The sequence below is a fragment of the Setaria viridis genome, chromosome 6 (assembly GCF_005286985.2).
Source record: "Setaria viridis chromosome 6, Setaria_viridis_v4.0, whole genome shotgun sequence".
Taxonomy (NCBI): Eukaryota; Viridiplantae; Streptophyta; class Magnoliopsida; order Poales; family Poaceae; genus Setaria; species Setaria viridis.
The window spans coordinates 26155623-26174780 of record NC_048268.2 but is presented as its reverse complement, the minus strand read 5'-3'; the positions used below and the strand labels follow the sequence as shown (position 1 = coordinate 26174780).

General features: G+C 46.3%; 2 protein-coding genes across 3 annotated transcripts; both read right to left on the bottom strand.

The window, feature by feature from the left end:
- Nucleotides 1-1394: 1394 nt before the first annotated feature.
- LOC117862002 (ethylene-responsive transcription factor RAP2-13) lies at nt 1395-3136 on the bottom strand. Its single transcript, XM_034745511.2, has one exon. The coding sequence runs from the start codon at nt 2619-2621 to the stop codon at nt 1755-1757; it is 867 nt and encodes a 288-aa protein (XP_034601402.1). The 5' UTR covers nt 2622-3136; the 3' UTR covers nt 1395-1754.
- Nucleotides 3137-9888: 6752 nt separating this feature from the next.
- Nucleotides 9889-16618, bottom strand: LOC117860884 (uncharacterized WD repeat-containing protein C2A9.03). Of its 2 annotated transcripts, none has more exons than XM_034744304.2 (10): nt 16449-16618; nt 16034-16231; nt 15743-15910; nt 13065-13151; nt 11497-11631; nt 11293-11397; nt 11101-11192; nt 10913-11018; nt 10750-10836; nt 9889-10663 (listed from the first exon to the last, which is right to left on the bottom strand). In XM_034744304.2, the coding sequence occupies exons 2-10, from the start codon at nt 16172-16174 to the stop codon at nt 10250-10252; spliced, it is 1335 nt and encodes a 444-aa protein (XP_034600195.1). In that variant the 5' UTR covers nt 16175-16231; nt 16449-16618; the 3' UTR covers nt 9889-10249. The 2 variants fall into 2 exon arrangements, with proteins under 2 accessions (XP_034600195.1, XP_034600196.1); XM_034744305.2 differs by having other exon boundaries at nt 16034-16228.
- Nucleotides 16619-19158: the final 2540 nt, after the last annotated feature.

The window sequence follows — 19158 nt, the reverse complement described above, 5'->3', positions numbered from 1 at the left end:
TGGAAGCCCATGGGCGGATCCGTTGCTTCGCCTAGGTGGCCCATGGGCCGTGTACCTCCCAAGTTTAGATGCCACCATGCGACTCAGCCCACACGACTTCCAGCCAGGTATGGGGGGAGGCACTGGAAACCACCACGGCCGCCGGCGGCGGAGATCGACCGAGGTGGCTCGCCGCTTTGCCTTGCGACGTGCGCTCACAGAACCGGACAACGGGGGGCGACGCGACGTGCGTCCCATTGCTAATCTGATCTCACAGGACGCTTCGCGAATGGCCGCCGGCCGCCGCCGGGCCGTTCGGGGACGGAACAGCCGCAAACCACCCACACTGCTGACACTCACAGAAACCGGCATGGCCTCTGCTTACCACGCACGCGCTCCACCTCTTGCGAGCAGCGTCAAGCACGGCAGTCTGCAGTGGCGGCACAAAGGATGAGCAGAGATGTTTTCGCGCATTTCTTCTATCATCGTTGGACAGCCACCCAAAGCTGTTAGCTTGCACTCAATCCAAAAACCTTTCTGCCATATGCCGGCATCGTCACTGGCAAGCTTTGAACAAGCACTGTGAACTTCCGGTAGTTAGTACCAAGAACGTGAGAATGCATTGAGATTTGAGAGAGCGGTGAGCACACACAACAGCACAGAGTGATGATGGACAAAATTGGCACGCAATTTCTTCACAGCACGATGAAGTAGCATTACAATTAGGCCCCGTTTGGATCATTGGAATTGAATTCCATCCTAATAATCATAATTTAGACACAAATTAATTAAACTAATATAATTGTATGTGGAATATAGTTGTATATTATAGTTGGTGATATGGGAGAGATACTTGTATGCTGCACTTCTACTATAGAGAAGCGAGTCTAAGAGCGTGCTATAAGAATTGAATTCCATCTAATAACCATAATCTATAAAATCAATTTCCATCTCCCACCTCATGAATTTAAGATAGGCTTATATCTAAATTTTGGAAAGTTGTGGAATGCCACATTCCAACATAAATTAGCCTACTCCATTAAATAGATTCCAATTCCTTGGACCCAAACGGGGCCTTAGAGTTTTACTCCTCATCAATCGAATTAGAGTTGTACTTCTCATCAATCGATTGAGATCTTGCTTGTCTGTCGGTCACCTAAATTTCTACTATAACTAGAATGGAGATGGGATTCAGAGTTAGGGTTGGGAGCTTACTCAAGTGCCTAACTGTAGAGGAAGCTGTTGGGCGGCTCAACGGCCGGCGGTGAAGGCGGTAGAGACGGCGGGAAGCGGAGGCGACAGGCGGTGGAGGCGGCTCGCTTTCTGCGTCGAGCCAGGGGGACGGGGAAGAGAACTAGAGAAGATAAAGAGAGAGAAAATGAAGTACATGCATCTGCATCTGTATCTCGATCCAATGGACGAAAACAATCTCAGTCGGTTGATGATGAGGAGACAGATTCTTACAATTAACAACAGCAGTTGATTACAACCTAAAGATCCCAACTTTTTTACAGACAGACCAGTACACCAATGCTGTGCACCCACGGAACATTTTACAGTAACATCCGGAGCAGGACGCCGGTCACAAAAACGCCGGCGAGGTCCGGGGACCAACAAGAACGGAAACCTACTTGGCTACAAATTACACACGGGCCGCGCCGTGCAGAATGCCTAAAACCTCATCTGCAGCACCGGCCATGGTGGATGACAAATTGACAAAGCTACACTCTACTACTGAAATTACATCACTGGCAGATTGATTGGTCGATGAACAGCTAGTTGGCGAGCAGCGCGTCCCAGTCGATCTCGTAGGACGGGTACTTGCGGAGCACGAAGCTCTCGGCCTCGTCCCACGGCACCTCGCCGAAGTTCAGCTGCCCGATCTCCGCCAGCGGAGCCGCCGGAGGTGCCGGCAGCGGGGAGGAAGACGACATCATCTCGTCGTCCGACCCGGAGCCGGAGCCCTCGTCGGAGCTGCTGTTGCTCGCCGCCGCCTCCGCGTCCACGACGGGGGCGTTGATGGGCGTGGCCTTGCTCTTGGCCCTGCCGCCCTTGGACGACGCGGCAGCGATGGTGGCGCAGATGGCCTGCAGCTTGGCGTCGACGGCGGAGTCCAGCGGCGCCCTGGAGGCGGCGTTGTCGGGGAAGTTGAGCCGCGCCGCGTCGCCGCGGAGGCGGTACGCCGCCTGGTCGTAGGCCAGCGCGGCCTCCTCGGCGGTGTCGAAGGTGCCCAGCCACAGGCGGGTGCGGTTGCGGGGGAGGCGGATCTCGGCGACCCACTTGCCCCAGTGGCGCTGCCGCACGCCGCGGTACAGCTTCTGCGGCCGCTGCTGCTGCGCCGGCGCCGGCGCGGGGGGCACGGGGACCGCCGGCTTCATGGGCTGCGCCCGCGGGCCGAGACCCGGGTTCCGCTGAAGGTGGAGCTGGGCCTGGATGAACTGCATCTGGGCCGGGGTCAGGTGGGTCGCCGGAGGGTAGCTGAGCCCGTGGGCCCCGGCGGGGAACGGCGGCGGCGGAGGGAAGGTGGCGGGCGCCGGCTGCATGGCCAGAGGAGGGGATGGAGCGTCTTCTTGCATGAAGGACTCCATTGCTCGCATCAGATCCTCGCCGGCGGGCCCAGGAAGATTTATAGCAGCGGCCATCGAAGAACAATCTACTTGGATTTTTTATGGGGGATTTTTCTGTCTTTGGGGGAATAAAAGAAAGAATAATAGCCTTGTTCTTAGCTAAAATCAAAGAACAGGCAGGACAGGTATGGCTGTCCAACACAGATCTACTGATGAATGGACACAGAAGCACAAGGAGGTGTGGAAAAAGAGCCTCTCTTGGCTAACTACCTACCTACTACTGGAGTATTCCACAACAAGGGGTGAAAAAGAAAAAAATCAGAGACCAGAAACTAAAAGGCTCTGGAGCTCTCTGCTATGGAGGGAGACCAAGAACAAGAACAGATCGGTGAAGATCGATGGGATGGAGAGAGGGTTTACCTGGAGGACGCAAGAAGTCGCACAGAGTTAGACCTACCTCGCTCAGACCTCACCGGAGATGGTGTGCGTGTTTGTGGGCGATTATGGCTTTGGATTGGGCTCGGTGGATTGGTGGTGGTGGAGGAAGTGAAGAGGGCTTGGTGTATGGGTTGAGGAGCTCGGAGGGACACCACGGCTGCTCTTTTATAGCCAAACGACGAGCCTTTCTTAACCCTATCAACCAGCTCACTAACCACTCTCCTAATCGCGCTTCTTCGCCCGGGCAGCTCCACCCGCGAAGCTTCGCCCCGGCCGCTGCCATGCGGGCCCCGGACCCACACGGCGACGGGTCTGTGCGCGCGCGAGTGACAGCTCGCGGAGCCACTGCCGTGGCGCCACGTGTTGGATCCTCCCGGCACGTGTCGGGTGCGCGACCGCAACGTGCCGGTCAGGGGGGTACGTGGTGCTGATCCGTTGGCCGCCGCGGCTGTTCGCTGCGCGATGACGGGCTGCTGCCTGCCGCGGTGGATGAGATGAGACTGGGCGCTTGCGGCGCGGGGCGCGTGTGTTGGCGGGCGGGCACGCAAGTGTGCGGTGACCAGCTGAAGGTGGCGTGCGCCGGTGTTTCGATTTCGATTTTGATTCAGATTTTTCTTTTCCTTTTTGGTTTCTTTTTCATGGATGGATCGGTGATTTGTTTGTCGTTGCAGCTTTTGTGACCCGGTCGTAAAGCCTTCTCGGTGCTTTTGGCTAACTTTCAGCCTCAGGAAGATTTTAGCACTTTCTGCAGAATACAGCCAATTGAGTGTTGTATCTTTCCCTTCCTCACGAGGGTGCGTTTTCCCCGACCAGCGTTTGTACGGTACGTAACCACGGATTTTCAACTCTAGTAGAGTACATGGTACCGATTGTTACGAAATCAATATTACAGGAGGAAAAGACTGCTAAACCCGAACATTGCGATATAACATTTGTGCAGTAAACTTGCACAGCATGTTTATTAGGTCAAAATTCTTTATTTATGTTCTTGCAGGTGCAGAGCCAACTTCCTTAAGACCACTTAATGTACCACGAGTGAGATAAAGCGTATAGAAAATTATGTTTGCCTATAAGAAATGCTGAAATACTAGTGCTTGCAATGGTTTTCTTGTCAAAATAAAACGAAAAGTAGCTTGCGGCGAGTCTATTGGCGTTAAAATCGGACCAACACACGAAGTACTCGAACATGCGGCATAAGCGGAGGAGCTCCTTACTAATCCTCTGCGCGGGCCAGTCAGACCGGTATGGCAAGCTGGTCAGACCAGTCTCGTCGGGGAGTCCGGCGAGAATCAAACGAACGCCCACCCGGGAGGAACCCTGTCGGGGCAAGCGCACCTTGAGTTTGCCCTAGGCTCGGCAGGCCAGCTAGGGCGTCTCCTCATGCCATGGAGACAAGAGAAGAACAACACATGGGGGTTGCAAAGGTAAGGTAAAAATAAAAGATGAAAAGGCAAAATAGTAGATTGATAATGTTTTTGATCGATTGGATACTCTCAATCGGCCGTGGCCCTTTATATTTATAGGGCGGGGAGGTCTTGCTCCATTAGGAGTCGAAACTCTAACAAATTCCGTGTCAAAATACAACTCCTAACTCAGACTACACAGACCAAACCGGTCTGACCACCCTGACAAACCGGTCTGACCGGTTTTCTTGGGTGCAGATCTTCCCGATGTCATAACTTTCTCATTCGAACTTCAAATCAGACGTTCTAAATATGCATTTTGATCTACTCGACGAGAGCTACACAATGGCGAAGTCCAATTTGCATTTGGAACACTTTGGTCAGACCGATCTGACCGGTTTGGTGACCGATCTGTTCAAATCCTATCAATTTTGATCGTCAACACATGCCCCCCTATTTTTGGGAAAAGGATACATGCTAAAAAATATTATCAATAATCAATATTATCTGAAGATGATGATAGACAATACATCGCCTATATGACGGTCTCTAAACTCTTTATGGATGCTAATGTAGCCGAAACAAATCCTAGCGAGTACAATATGTATGAACCTACTATTTCGGCTTCTGAGCATCTCAGCATATCTAATAACTGAAATTTTGATGTGGCCATGGCGGCCAATTATGGCTCACTAAGGATTATACTAAAATCATGGATTATAACTAGATATACCTGAATACGCATTCCATAGCATATGTACTGACGGAATAAATGATGAAGCCCAATGAGATGACCGTTGATGCTTCTTTGCTCTTGGTGATGAAGAACTCTTCCTTTGATTGTCTTCTAATCGATTGATTTGCTTTTGCTCATCTATTTTCTTATATTTATGCAACAATTTAGCAAAGCTTGACTTTTTCTTCATCACCTTGCTCTTTGGTGTGACATTTGCAGCTCTACCAGAATTTCTGGTAAGACCGATTCCTTTAGAACTAGTCACTTTGATGTCATATTGCCCCCCAACCAAACCTAGTTGTTGTTCAGCTATTTTGTTTGAAACATGTTCAACATTAGGGACAATTTGACAACAGAACTAGCCAATGATTCTTCAATGTTCAGCTTTTCTATGTCTAGTGTCAAATCTAAATTTTGATTTAATCTACCATCCTTGTTGATATGATAGACTTGCTTGATCACCTTATGCTTATTTTTCGGTATAGACCGATTCTTTTGATTAAAACAGTCATTATAAAACATGGACACAAATATCTAGGAATAGATGGCATAAATGAATTATAGTACCATGATGAATAAAGATAAGGCATATAAAACTCCCACGGTAAAGGCGTAGGTGATCCATGTGAAGGAAACGACATTAGTGTAGGATAAGTATTCCATTGCCGATTCTGATCATGGAACTTCTGTTTTGGAATAGATTTTGAATGTTTGGAATTTTTAAGCCGACTAGCATCATTAACATCCTTTTATCTTTGGGACTTAGCCAGAAGCTTCTTTGGCTTCAGCTTTTCCTTTTTATGCTTATGACGGCCTTTGGATTCAACAGTTTTCCAAACACCAACCTCAAGTTTCTTGGGTTTAACCATCTTTAATTTTGATTTATTTTGCGAAATCCAAGAAGAAACGGTTAGACCGGTTCGCAAATCGGTCAGACCGGTTGCGACACAACTGGCACATTTGCCTTTGTTTTGTTGCCCCCCGAGCGTTGAAGCACTAGATATAGTCTCTGTGCTCTTGCTTGAAAATTTTGGATCAACAACTTCGGTTTAAGATGGCTGACTTGTTTCTTGACCAACAACATCACAATTTGGCTAATTTTTGCAAGGATCATTAGCCGAATTTTCAATAGCCGACTTTTCAATAACACAAATTTGATCTAAATTGTTCCTTTTATTAATTAAGTCATCCACAAATCTAAGCAAAGCACTTATAAAACTAGCTGTGGACTTACTATTCTTTGGTAGATCGAACATCCTCAACTCGTTGATGGTAGATATCTTCATCGTGATGATGCCTTGTTCCGCTACCCAACAGCAGTGAGAATGTAATTTTTTGTCGATGCCCTTGCGTAGGTCTTCAGGTAATCCTTAAGTGCCATCATATTGCTAGAGTTTGACGGATCGAACATGATAGCCAGATTCTCTTCCCCAGCGGAGTCACCAAAATATGTTGGCGCTAAAATCGGACCAACACACGAACAAACTCAAATATGCGATGCGCAGAGGGGCTCCTTGCAACTCCTCTGCGCGGGACGGTCAGACCGGTATGGCAGGCGGGTCAGACCGGTCTCGCCGGGGAGTCCGGTGAGGATCCAATGAACGCTTGCCCGGGAGGGATCCCGTCGGGGCAGGCGTACCTTGGGTTTGCCCTAAGCTCGGCAAGCCAGCTAGGGCACCTCCTCATGCTACGGAGACGAGAAGAACATCACATGGGGGTTGGAAAAGTAGGGTAAAGATAAAAGGTAAAAAGGTAAAATAGTAGATTGATAATGTTTTTGATCGATCGGATACTCTCAATCGGTTGTGGCCCTTTATAAATATATTTATAGGGAGGGGAGTTCTTGTCCCATTAGGAGTCGAAACTCTAACAAATCCCGTGTCAAAATACAACTCCTAACTCGGACTACACAGACCAAACCGGTCTGACCGCCCTGGCAAACCAGTCTGACCGGTTTTCCTGGATGCAGATCTTCCCGATGTCATAACTCTCTCATCCGAACTTCAAATCGGACATTCTAAATATGCATTTTGATCTACTCGACGAGATCTACACAATGATGAAGTCCAATTTACATTTGGAATACTTTGATCAGACCGGTCTGACGGTTTGGTGACCGGTCTATCAAGATCATGTCAATTTTGGTCGTAACAAAGTCAAATCTTCCCCAACATGGTTATCCAACGCACGTACAACTCATAGCTTAAATCAGAATCTATCAGGAGATTTGTATATTAGGCATGTGCCAATCCAACTCATTGTTTCGAGGTGCATATCTGTAAGTTAAGGAGTGGGTGGGGGTGGGTGCCTGAACAACTAAAAATCTACCAGTAGATGCAAGAGCCCTCTGTTTCCTTTTCGAAAAAAAATGGCTTACATTTGGCAGTAAAAAAATCCTTTTCAAAAAAATATTTGACGCATTCTTTATCTGAAACGAATCTAAGTAAAGAGAGGAAACAAAAATGAAGCATGGTTCGGTGATGGGTAAATCTTTAGCAAAATAAAGTAGCATGCCTTGCAAAAAGGCACCTCAATCATATGATCCTTCGTTCACACGACGACGACGATTCCCCCTAAAAAAAAGAAAATATATATTCAAGCTCGATCGGCATCCTGTTCTTGTTCCAGAATACCATATCTTCCTTTTGTGATCCAGGAAAAGAAAACAATATCCTCCATTAAATATGTCATTATTCGCTTGCATTGCATTGCATATTTGCATGGGAAAACAATGTGCTAGCACCTGTGAACTCTTCCCCCATGGCCCCATGTTCCCTTCCCTGGCCCTCATGCGGAGCCTTCGCGGGTGGAGCGTTGCCGGAAAGCTTACTACTGATGGAGTGATGATGGTAGTGGGAGCTAGGACCACAGCATGGACCAGGCATGGATCTCCATGTACAATGAATGGAAGACCGCGTTCTAGCCCCCACCTCCATTTTCTCGTATCGCACGAAAGGAAATGCTCGGCTCATACACTTTTTCAAATGTCATCTATTGAAAGAAAACTTTTTACATTTGGGTTCCGTTTCGTACTTTCCGGTGAGTTTTTCAAGATTTGTGTGGGCTTCCTTTTGATGAAGCTTTTAAGGGAGGGTTCGGTTGTTTTGCTGCTTTGCCTGATCTTGCCTTGCCAGCGAGCCAATTCTTGCCTCTCCCACATTGGCAATGTAAAATCTTACCAGTACAGACCCCGAGACAAGCTAGCTATCTTTCCAAACGCATAACTCCCACCTATCCTTGCTTAGCAAGGCTAAATAGTGACAGGCAAAGGTTCCAAAGGGACCCTAAGTTTCCTGTAACGCTTATCTGGTTTTCACACCGGATATGCCCCTTTGAGCTGATGAAATGAATCGGGCCATGCAACTTGAGTTGCTGCTCCATTTGGCCTTGCAGATGAGGCCCTAAAATGGCGGCTTCGCGTGCACCTTCGGCTGCGATACCGGACAAGTATTCCGATCAAACACCGGCCAGCAGCTAGAGGTAATCTGCTATTCTGCTGGGCCTTCGTCCTGGACAATTGGTTGGGCGTTGGGAATCTTGGTGAGGACTCGACTCCACGGCCGCGGCCATGTGACGCGAGCAACTGCCGCCGCCTTGGCTCTGCAGCTACCCCGGCGCCCGCGCGAGCGAGGGAGATGCCCATCCCCCACGCATGTCTCCTCTGCTCTGCTATCGAGCGCAACGGAGTACCCTCCGTTCAGTTGGGCTTGTTTACTTTACCTCCAACTCCCAACTTTGGCACTATGCAAAAAGAAGATTCCCCATCACATCAAACTTGCGGTACATGCATGGAGTACTAAATGTAGACGAAATTAAAAACTAATTGCACAATTTTGTTGTACTTTGCGAGACGAATCTTTTGAGCCTAATTAGTCAATGTTTGGACAATAATTCACAAATACAAACGAAACGCTACAGTGTGCTACAGTGCTGTAACAGTAATTTGGCACCTCCAAACTTTCGCAACTAAACAAGATCTTAGTCTACTGCCAAGATTCGCGCATCTCTAGGCAGGTGCATGAACCAACCAAACCAACCGCTGCTTCTCATCAAAAGAAAAATGGATAGATGATTCAATGGGAGGTGAGAGGATGCGAATTTTATGTTATTTTTCGAAAGGAAGAAAATTTTATGGGGTTCGAGGTCTCGGATTCTCTGTTGTCTGTGATACCTGCTCTGCTCTGGCCCTTCTGCTACGACGCTAAGTAACCTTTTTATTTAGCGTCGGGTTTGTCGCTCGTCAGAAACACTTCCGTTGGTTAAGAAGCAGCCGGGTTCATGCACATGCGCCCACAGAGGCACAGATGCCCTATGCCCGCCGAGATTCCTCGTGTTACGGGGATTGTTTAGCGATGGAGGACAGCCAACAACAACGGCTGTGCCGTTTCCTCCAGGAAATGCTGCCGCCGGCTTAATTTGCATATTTTACATTTATGCCCAAGAGGGAGAAAAGGTATATCTGCATCAAACGTTTACAGATGTGAAAAGAAAGCGAGAGGTAATTCAGATTTGAGATGGAGAAGCAGACACCAGAATATGATCTATAGCAATTGAAATAGCAATTAAAATTAAAAAAGAAGTTCACCTCCCTTGCCTTGTAGAATTCCTTCGTCCATTTATCATTTCCTCTTCTCGATTAATACATCATGACGCAACGGAATACCTGCGAGGAACATCATGAGCAGCACCGAGCGCCAATTGTTACCGCAGCACACCAACGAAACACTCGCGGTCTTGCAGAGCTAACTAGGTGGGAAGGGGAAAATAGACTTCAAACTGCATGTCGCACATTCCGCCATGTTAAATTCCGACGGGTGAATGGGAAGATGAATTCCAGACAGAAGAACTATGTACATTGATTCGGTGTAACAACACAGAAAGGCTATACATTATGCTACGGCCATCAGTTCCCAGAGGGCAAAAGGCAAACCCAGATTACTAGCAACAAGGAAACAAAACCCCCCAGAATTTTATACACTTCCAGATAAGAAGCCCTCCTGGTGCTGCAGCTAAAAACTAAAGGCAGCAATAGCTTCCATGAGATCTTCCTCCTACAGAACATTCAATCAGGCACTTCCTGCAGCACGCGGCATCCACCAGCTGCGAAACCAAACAAGTGGTTGATATCACCACAAGGAGTTCAAGTAATGATGTTGGTGTCTCTTGCTGAACTCGATCAGGCCACCGTACGTCTGGTCCGCAAGGCCAACATAGAAGGCCTCAGTGTCTGGGCTGAACGACAAACCTCCAATCTCGCCAAAAAGGTCAATCTCGTGAGATTTGCCATAGTCTGCATAAGAGTCGTATATGTGGACAAAATCCACAGGCTCAGCAGTCGCCAGGAACCTCCCATCTGAAGAGAACTTGACGCAACGTATCGAACCCATCCTTCCGCCAAGCACAGCTACCGACTGCGATAGGTTTCTTATGTCCCACAGCCTGCATGTAGTGTCTTGACTCCCGGTGGCCACGATGTTGCCGTCAGGATGCCAGGCGGATGCAAATGAGTAATCCAAGTGGCCCCTTAGAGAACCAATTGCCTAAAGGAAAGTAGCTTGAATGTTAGGATCAACCAGATACTGATAACCTGCAGATTTAGTAGGCAACAGAAACATGTGAAACTTGCCTTGCCACACTTGGGATCCACTACCAAGCCATCCTCATGATCTCCCAGGACAGCAAAGAGATTACCATTTGGGCTCACAGAAACACTCTGTTTGAGAAGAAAATTTAACAGATATACAAAGAGGATAAAACTACAGGGCATAAACAAGAAAGGGCCTACTTACATTCACAGACCAAGGGAAGACATAGTGCTTGAGGAGGTCAAAGTACTCCGTGTCGAAAATCCTGATGGAGCAGTCGTTGTTAGCAGCCACCAACCTTCTAGATCCGCTGAAATATACATTTTTCCAAACAAACTGTTAGCTCAAGTCTACAAGAACCAAATATCGACTCAGAGTGCATCAAATCTTACCAGGGATCCTGATATATCTCTAAAGAGTTGGTGATCGCATTTTCATCATCCGTAACCCTCGTGCTGAAAACAACTCCATCATCATCCAGGCGCTAATTAAAAACCCAAAAGAATGTCATATGTCATGCCATTAGTTACTAGAGCAAAGTACCAAGACTGCAAAGTAGAAGAATATTTGTGCAGTAGAAGTACCTTGCATATAATCTCCCCCTGAAAGCCACCAACTACCAATAAATTACTATCCACGGCCATTGTTGTGACCTGAACCATTGCAACTGACTGTGAACCATGCCCTCTCTGTGCAGCAACAAAAAAGAAGTATCTTAGACCAAACCTAAAAAAAAGGATGTGAACCTACACAGAAATATTGTAAGCAGAACATGTCCAAAGTTATACCTGTTTTGGAACGATGCAATCATCGGCATTGATTAGCTCAGTGCTTGTGTGGTCCAGTGAGGACCAGTGTGTTACTGATTGGTCATGCATTGTATAAACATCATGCTTGGTTGTTGCCCATACCAGGTTGCGCAGCTGCAAATCAATCAAAACATCATTGACAGCAGGTAATATGGGGATTTAATCTTTGAACTTTCTGTGCACATAACAAACAGTAACTCACTAATTTGAATAACACACAGTTCTTCCCTTAGGCAAATGCTACAGCATTTATTGTGTGTCCAGCAGAAACATTGATTGACTAGGAGAATTAGCAAATCCCATACAGAAAGCAAAAATCTCCTCACCCGGGAACAGTTTGGCAAAAGGTAGAGCATACCGTTTTATGTGCAAGTGTAGTAACATGGATTAGATAAGAATTACTAAAGACCATACAGAAGATGAAAAATCTCATAACAAGTGAACATGTTATTCACAGAAGATGTTTTATCCTCGCATACAAGGAGGCAGTTTCTTGGTTATAGTATGCTGGTAACAGTTTATTAATGCGCAAAGGACAGGTGCATAGAAGTTCTTGGTAATAGGTTAGAACATGAACTCCTTTGTTAATATCCCATCAACATGGAAGCTTCTCAGGTCAAACAGATTTCATAAAACTAGTTTCAAGACAGATCTAAGAAAACCTTGCCTGTATGCTCCTAATCAAAGACGAGGATAATCAGAAAGCTCCTTTCTGTGGACTAAAATTTTAGGTTTTATCAAAACCAAGTAAAAGTCTCCAACAGAACAAGTTCAACAAAGTAATTCTCTTTCCATAAATGAAAATTACTTTCATCAATTTGGTCACAACAAAAATATTGTGTCTATGGAAAAACTATTGCAAGTTATCTCATATTAGTTAAGTTGAGGTTGGCTACCGTTAAATCTAGTTTCATGAAAGCTAAATACTTATCCATGAGATTGAAACAATACCACAGTTGTCTTCACTTCTATGCATGTCATTCTGAAATCACAGTCAAGTACCATATAAAATCCTTCTTGGTGCTAGAGTGTTTGTTTCTCACTAATTGTAACCAATAATAGTACTGCTACACATGCTGAATAATTTTAATGTGACAGCTTGTGGTATCAGGCCCGCACATTTTGTAACATCAGATCTGCAAAGTGCAATCTCGCACGAACTTTTTTCCCTTCAAGACTCTACCTTGGTCCGTACGTGGAGAAGAAAAAGGACAACCATTTACTTGCTTGGATACCTAAATGTTCAATCTGTGTATGACCTTATAATAATTGAGTACTGCTATGTTGCTTTTATATTTGAGGAATGGATTGGCTCTATAATCAATCCACCAACTTCTCCAGTTTAGGAAGCACCCAAGACAAAAATGATGATCTGAGGTCAAGCCAGAAATATGAACCTCCTGAGGACACTTAGGTAGGATAACCTCATGATGGACCAAGCTTCTGATGAAAAATCATTCCTCAAACCAAAGAGATGCTTAAACAACATTCTTGATGATAACTTTGCTCAAAGTTCTACTGTAATGCCGAACAGAGGAAAACCAAACCTGAAAATGTACAATTGATGGCCGAGCACGCCTTGTGTTGTAGTGGAAATCATAGTAAGGGCTATCCTTCTCCACTTGCTTGCACTCCTGGAAATCATAAACGAAAACAAATTGTGAGCAGCTGGACAAGTTACAATCATAAAGACTGGATGGAGTTGCACCATTGAAATTCAGCGTAAATTATTTGGGGGGTGAACATATGAGACCTAGAATATTAATTCTGTCTCCATGCGATTACTTGCTGTTAACCACAAAATCATGGTAAACCAGTAAGTTAATAACCTGGAGTCTGTACTTGTTTCCAACCGGTGACCCAGGGTAAGCTGTCTCTACCACCAAACCAATTTTTATTTACTATTACTGAACACTATGCAAAAACCAGAAGTGCTAGTTACATAACAGAAAAGATGGGACCTCTGACATCAAATCATACAGGTCAGGTTCAAAATGCAAACTTCAACACCAAGATTGGGCACCGTGTATCTAGTGATGAGAAGGAAAGCAGAGAAACAAGAGAGCAAGAAATTTCAAAAACTAATCAGCTTGTAACACATTCTTATTAGTAACAATGGCCTGGGCACCTCTCACGTAATCATGAGAAATTCCTATGCTAGATTCCTTCTTTAAGTAGGTTTCTCCATAGCCCAAAATTCACAACAAGAAAATTGTGACTATTGTCCTTGGCATCTCAAAATAGCAGATTCAACTAAAATGTTTAACCCATTATCATGACTTAAAATAGATGGTGAATGGTGCTGCAGTGAGTTTTTACTCCTTTCCTCTTCTTGAAATTGTGCATGAATGTCAGAAAGGGGATTAGGACTCCTTCCCTGTTTATCGCATCAAGTCACTGACTGCCTACTAATTAGTAAAAGTGGCTAATAGACTCGAGGTTGGCAATTACTGAGCCAACCGGATAATGCCTTGGAATGCAGTGTAACCCATAGTCTCTCATCTGATTTGCATTTTTTTTGGACTACAGTGTATACAGCTTATATTAGGTCAGCTAAACAGGTTCGCACCATCTCAACCCATTGGTTCTGGATCATGACATATGCCCCGCCAAACCACCACCTTGCACCATCATATATGAAAAGCTAATACCCATCCCCATCAATGAGCTCCATGAGCACATGCACCCAACCAAACCCATACCTAAAAAGTTCATCCATGCTTTCTGCTGCCCACCATAAATAAAATCCTAGAACTGCAAGAGAACATTCGGGCATAGCGAAGCATAACAAACAGCTCCATGAACTAGCAGTGAATGTTTTCATATTATTGAGACATGAGATCAGCAGCATAACATAAGTTAGTGATAAGTAGTGGTGGTTAGCATGTGTTCATGAAATTTTTGCCAACCCAAAACAACATAATGCACAGTTCAAAGAAATAACAAAGCACATCCTATATAGCATGGACAGATATTCTTATTTCCCAAACATCCACAACAAGCAACGCATAACCGCGGATATGCTATCTGAGATTATGTCTCCTGATTTGGTGATCTTTCTACAGTCTTTCGTACTCAACTATAAATACGTGTCCATGTTTCAGCAAGGAGGAAGTGCGTGCTATTGATCACATTAAGCTTTCATTCATATCCTTCCTAATTTTGGTGATTGCCATCTTCAGGCCTTTTTTAGCCAATTATTTGCCTGCTATTACATGATTAGCATTTAACATCTTGTCAATTTTCTTAACAAACTAGACCACAGTTTTGAACTCTCAGTTTGCATGCTGTAGCATTATGGAAGTACCTCCCATCACCAGTGTTTCTGGGACACAGGTGCAGGAGTCAGAATCTGACACAGGTGCATGTGTCCGACTTGGCAACTTCAGAAAATTATTATTCAGCGATCCATCAAGTATATATATTTTTTTAAAAAAATAATAAAGTAACTCAAACCTACAACACAAGCTGGAGGGCCACATAAGATCAAATATATGTAAAAAAGCCACAACTGGAATTCAATTGCAGCTGATTCCTGTGGAAACTACTCAAATGCTGTCTATCTTAGCGCACTGAAAGTCCCCTATCTCATACACTCCTTCAGAAATTCAAATGCAATAAACCAGTCAAATGAGTGCAGCAAGTGATTCTATTTCATCAGAAGAACATTTGTAGGGAGAAAACGGATTAGAAATGGAAACTGAAGAATCCAGGGCCCTTCTGAAAAGGTCCTCAATGTCATATCTATCTCATTCACATAAGGAAATGAGCATTACTTTGACACTTCTCTGTGTGCCACAATGTGGTGTTAAATGTCATGTTGGGAAGAGAATACATCAACGAAAAATATACCGCTAACAATTAAATGCAATTATTTTGTTTAGGTTAGATGTTGATAAACAATTTTCTGCGCACCATGTGTTTGATTCATAACTTGGCTTGTGGCTTGCATGAAAAGACAATACAAGTGTGATACAGGAGAACCTTGATGGCCCTACAACTTTCAATGTTTGCAATGTAAAACCAAACACTGAATCAAAACAATAGCACACTGTATAAACACGTCTCTAAATGATGTTCATGTGTGTTATGTTTGGTACTACTGCCTCACGGTCGTGTGGACACAGCACATTACATACCAGTGAATTAAAGATTCTATAATTCATAATATCAAAATCCACTATAATTTTAGTCAGGCATTGATCTGGGAAGGACGAAGCAGTACCTGCAAAGCATCCTCCCTGGCATAGCTTAGGTTCTGGTAATTCCTGTAGTTCTTCATCTTCATCTCCCGGTACTGATCCCTCCCGAAGAGCATCTTCTCCCAGGGGATCCCCTGCATGTCCTTCCCGGCAGCGACGTCCGCCGCAGACACATCCGGCAGCATGTTCTCCTGGCCCAAAATAAATAAAAACAAAATCAAAATTTCCCCCAACCAGGACGACGAAGCCGCGATCCCCCCGAAAATCCGAAGCGCACGCGCAAGCGCAAGCAAGCAATCGAGAGCGGCACTTACGTGGTCGTAGTTGACGAGGCTGGCGAAGAGCTCGTTCTGGTTGGCGTCGCCGAAGGCGTTGTTCTCCCCCTGGTCCTCCATGAGCTCCTGGATGCTCTGGAGGATGAACTCGAGGTTGTCCTCCAGCTCGAACTCGTCCATCCCCCACGCCTCGGCACTCCGACGACCAATCCGGTCCGGATCAGATCACCCTGCCTGCTGCACACGACGGAATCGCACCCGATACGTCAGCGCGAGGCCGCACGGATTCTCGGCCTCTGCCCTAACCAGCAACCGCCTTCCCCCAAAAAAAAATTCCCCTGAGAGAGGAAGGAAAGAGCGCACGGAATCCGCACCCCCAATCCGGGAGCGGGGGGAGGGGGGAGGGCGGAGGGCGGAGGCCGGGCGAATCTGGCCTGGGTTGCGGAGAACTCACCTCGATCGAGCGGGATCCAGCGGCGGATTGGGGCGGGTGGATGCTCCGTCCGGGGGGTATTGGGGAATTGTTTTTTTCTTGTGTTCCTTTTTCTGGTGGGGGCGGGGCGCGCGCGCTGGCGAAAGCGCAGCACGGGGGAATGAAGGCGGCGGCAGGTGAGGGTGAGGCGAGGCGATGCGGAGGCGGGGTTGGGGGGAGGCGAACCAATCAACACCTGGGCGTGGAGCGCGTGACGGGTCTTGGATGCGCGGGTGGATGGGAACGCACCGCCGACCGGGCGGGCCCCGCGTACCAGTGGCTGGGCGGCGCCTCGCGTGGTGGTTGGTTGCGCGGGGCGGTGTGGTGCCGGTGCCGTACGGGGTGAACCGTGAACGGAACCGGTTCCTCTGCTGCAGCTCGATTCACCGCAGGGGGAACAGTAAAAATGTATCTGGAGCTACAGTTTCCGACGTAGTAGTGCTGTAGCAACAGTACATCGAGGTGCTGTTCGCTGCTTTACTGTTATCAGAATTTCACTGCTCGAATTTGTGTAGCGATCATTCCGAGCCATCCATTCCGGATCGGATGGCTCCCCATCGCTTCTGCCTGCCTCTGCAGTAGTTTTCCACTACTTCAGAGGAACTCGTTCCTAAACTGAACCGTGAGCGTGGGCCGGCTCGGCCACGCGGGAAGGCGACCCGTCGACCGGTCTGGTGACGTGGCGGATAAGAATGGCGGTTTGTTTCGCTATTTTTTTTTTCCTTCGAGAGCTGCTCGTCAAGGCGTGCGGCAACCGACAATTCTTGTTCCAGAGGCGGTACACATTTACTATATTTACCATATTTCATATTTATATTTTTTTATACGTCTCTCTTCAGCCTACATCGCCATAAAGAATGAAGACTCTTAACTCTTAAGCATCTGAAATCTCGGTTTATTTTATTCGATGTAATAGGAACATGTGTGAACACTGCCATTGTTTTTGTTTTTTGAGAGAGAGAGATGTGAACACGGCCATTGGTTTTTGCGGACGGAGTCGAGGAAATGAATAATTGTGGAAAGGAAAAGCAGCCCACCACGCAGGTCGTAGACACCTCGGCCCACGGGTCCAGTGCGAAACTGCGAAATCCACATCCAGCGCGTGATTAACGGGCCGCTCGGTGGCCCGTCGGGCCCTTCTTTCTCGAGCCGTCGCAGCATTTCTTTCTTTCGCTCGCGTCCTGCCTGTGTGCGCTACCGTTTCATCGATCCTGTCATTGACTTGTGGGACCACAGTTCAGGTCCAGCCCTTGCGTGCGTGGTGGTGTGGGGTCGGTCGGTTCCTGTCTGTCGTGTTCCCGGCGTGGGGCCCAGCGTCGCTCCGCCAGTCGGCATCGCCCAGCTCAGCGCCGGGGCCACGCATGTGATTCCCGTTTCGCGCTTCTCGAATCACAAGGATTTTTTCATGACACGTCGGATCCTAGCCTGTTGTGTGTGTGTTTGAAACTATGCCCTTGTTTAGTTCCACCCCTACTCCTAATTTTGACACTATGCAAAAAGAAGATTCCCCATCACATCAAACTTGCGGTACATGCATGGAGTACTAAATGTAGATGAAATTAAAAACTAATTGCACAGTTTTGTTGTACTTTGCGAGATGAATCTTTTGAGCCTAATTAGTCAATGTTTGGACAATAATTCACAAATACAAACGAAACGCTACAGTGTGAATTTGGCACCTCCAAACTTTAGCAACTAAACAAGGTCTATAGCCTGTTGCGTTTTTGCAACAGAGCTTGTGCGGTGAGCTATGCCTATTCTCCACGAAATGAAATACACTACGAGCGATCTTTGTGCAACATACTTTCACTAGTATGCAACTCTAAGGCTCAGATTAACATCTTCACATGCATCTCTCTCTCTCTCTCTCTCTCTCTCGTTGCTCGTAGTGTGTACTATCAGTGCATCATTGATTCCCTATAGCACGAACCATGCATCAGTGCATGAACTGCTCGTTGCTTACTGATTCTTGTGCAAGAATCAGGAGCTTCTTAATCATGATCACCATATAAGAATGGACGGCAACTTTAGAGATTTTTCATGTAGAATATTACTATCTGCTACCCTATTTCCGTTATGTAATTAAGCTCAGCTCGGAGCTTAGAGCAGACTTATAAACCATGCACAAGTATATATACTAGGTGATACTGTAACTGAATCCTCAAGGAAGAATTGAAGAGCGGCCAATCAGACTCACAGCTTCTTTTCTTTGCCTGCCACTGATGATATTCATCAGAGACGACACAGGGCTGATTTTATCTAACTTGTCTCATAATCTCGCTCCAGTGCAATGGGTGATAACCTCCGGTTGGTTTAGCGCGGCTAACAAACTTCATCTGAAGTCCCGAACGTACGCATGCGAGAGTTACATCCTCCACCCTAAATTACTATTCATTTTAGCTTTTTTAGATATATAGCTTTTGCTACGTATCTAGACATAATATATATCTAAGTGCATAACAAAAGTTATGTATTTAAAATTCAAAATGAATAGTAATTTGGAACGGAGGGAGTACCAACTAACTCGATCTGGATCCATTGTCGTACATATCCGAGCCAAAAATATCCACTACTATAAATGGAATAGTACCGCATTCATATGTGGACACCCCAATGGCGGTAGGTCAAAGGTCGCTTGCAACCTGCAACTTGCATGCAGAAAATACTGATGCAGTGATGCATGCGTTCGAGT

Excerpts from the sequence above, each read along its gene's own strand:
- LOC117862002 (XM_034745511.2), bottom strand. The coding sequence starts at position 2,621 with ATGGCCGCTGCTATAAATCTTCCTGGGCCCGCCGGCGAGGATCTGATG.
- LOC117860884 (XM_034744304.2), bottom strand. The coding sequence starts at position 16,174 with ATGGACGAGTTCGAGCTGGAGGACAACCTCGAGTTCATCCTCCAGAGC. Across the intron at positions 11,398-11,496 it reads ATTGCATCGTTCCAAAACAG|AGAGGGCATGGTTCACAGTC; the intron begins GTATAACTTTGG and ends GTTGCTGCACAG. Across the intron at positions 10,664-10,749 it reads TGGATCCCAAGTGTGGCAAG|GCAATTGGTTCTCTAAGGGG; the intron begins GCAAGTTTCACA and ends ACTTTCCTTTAG.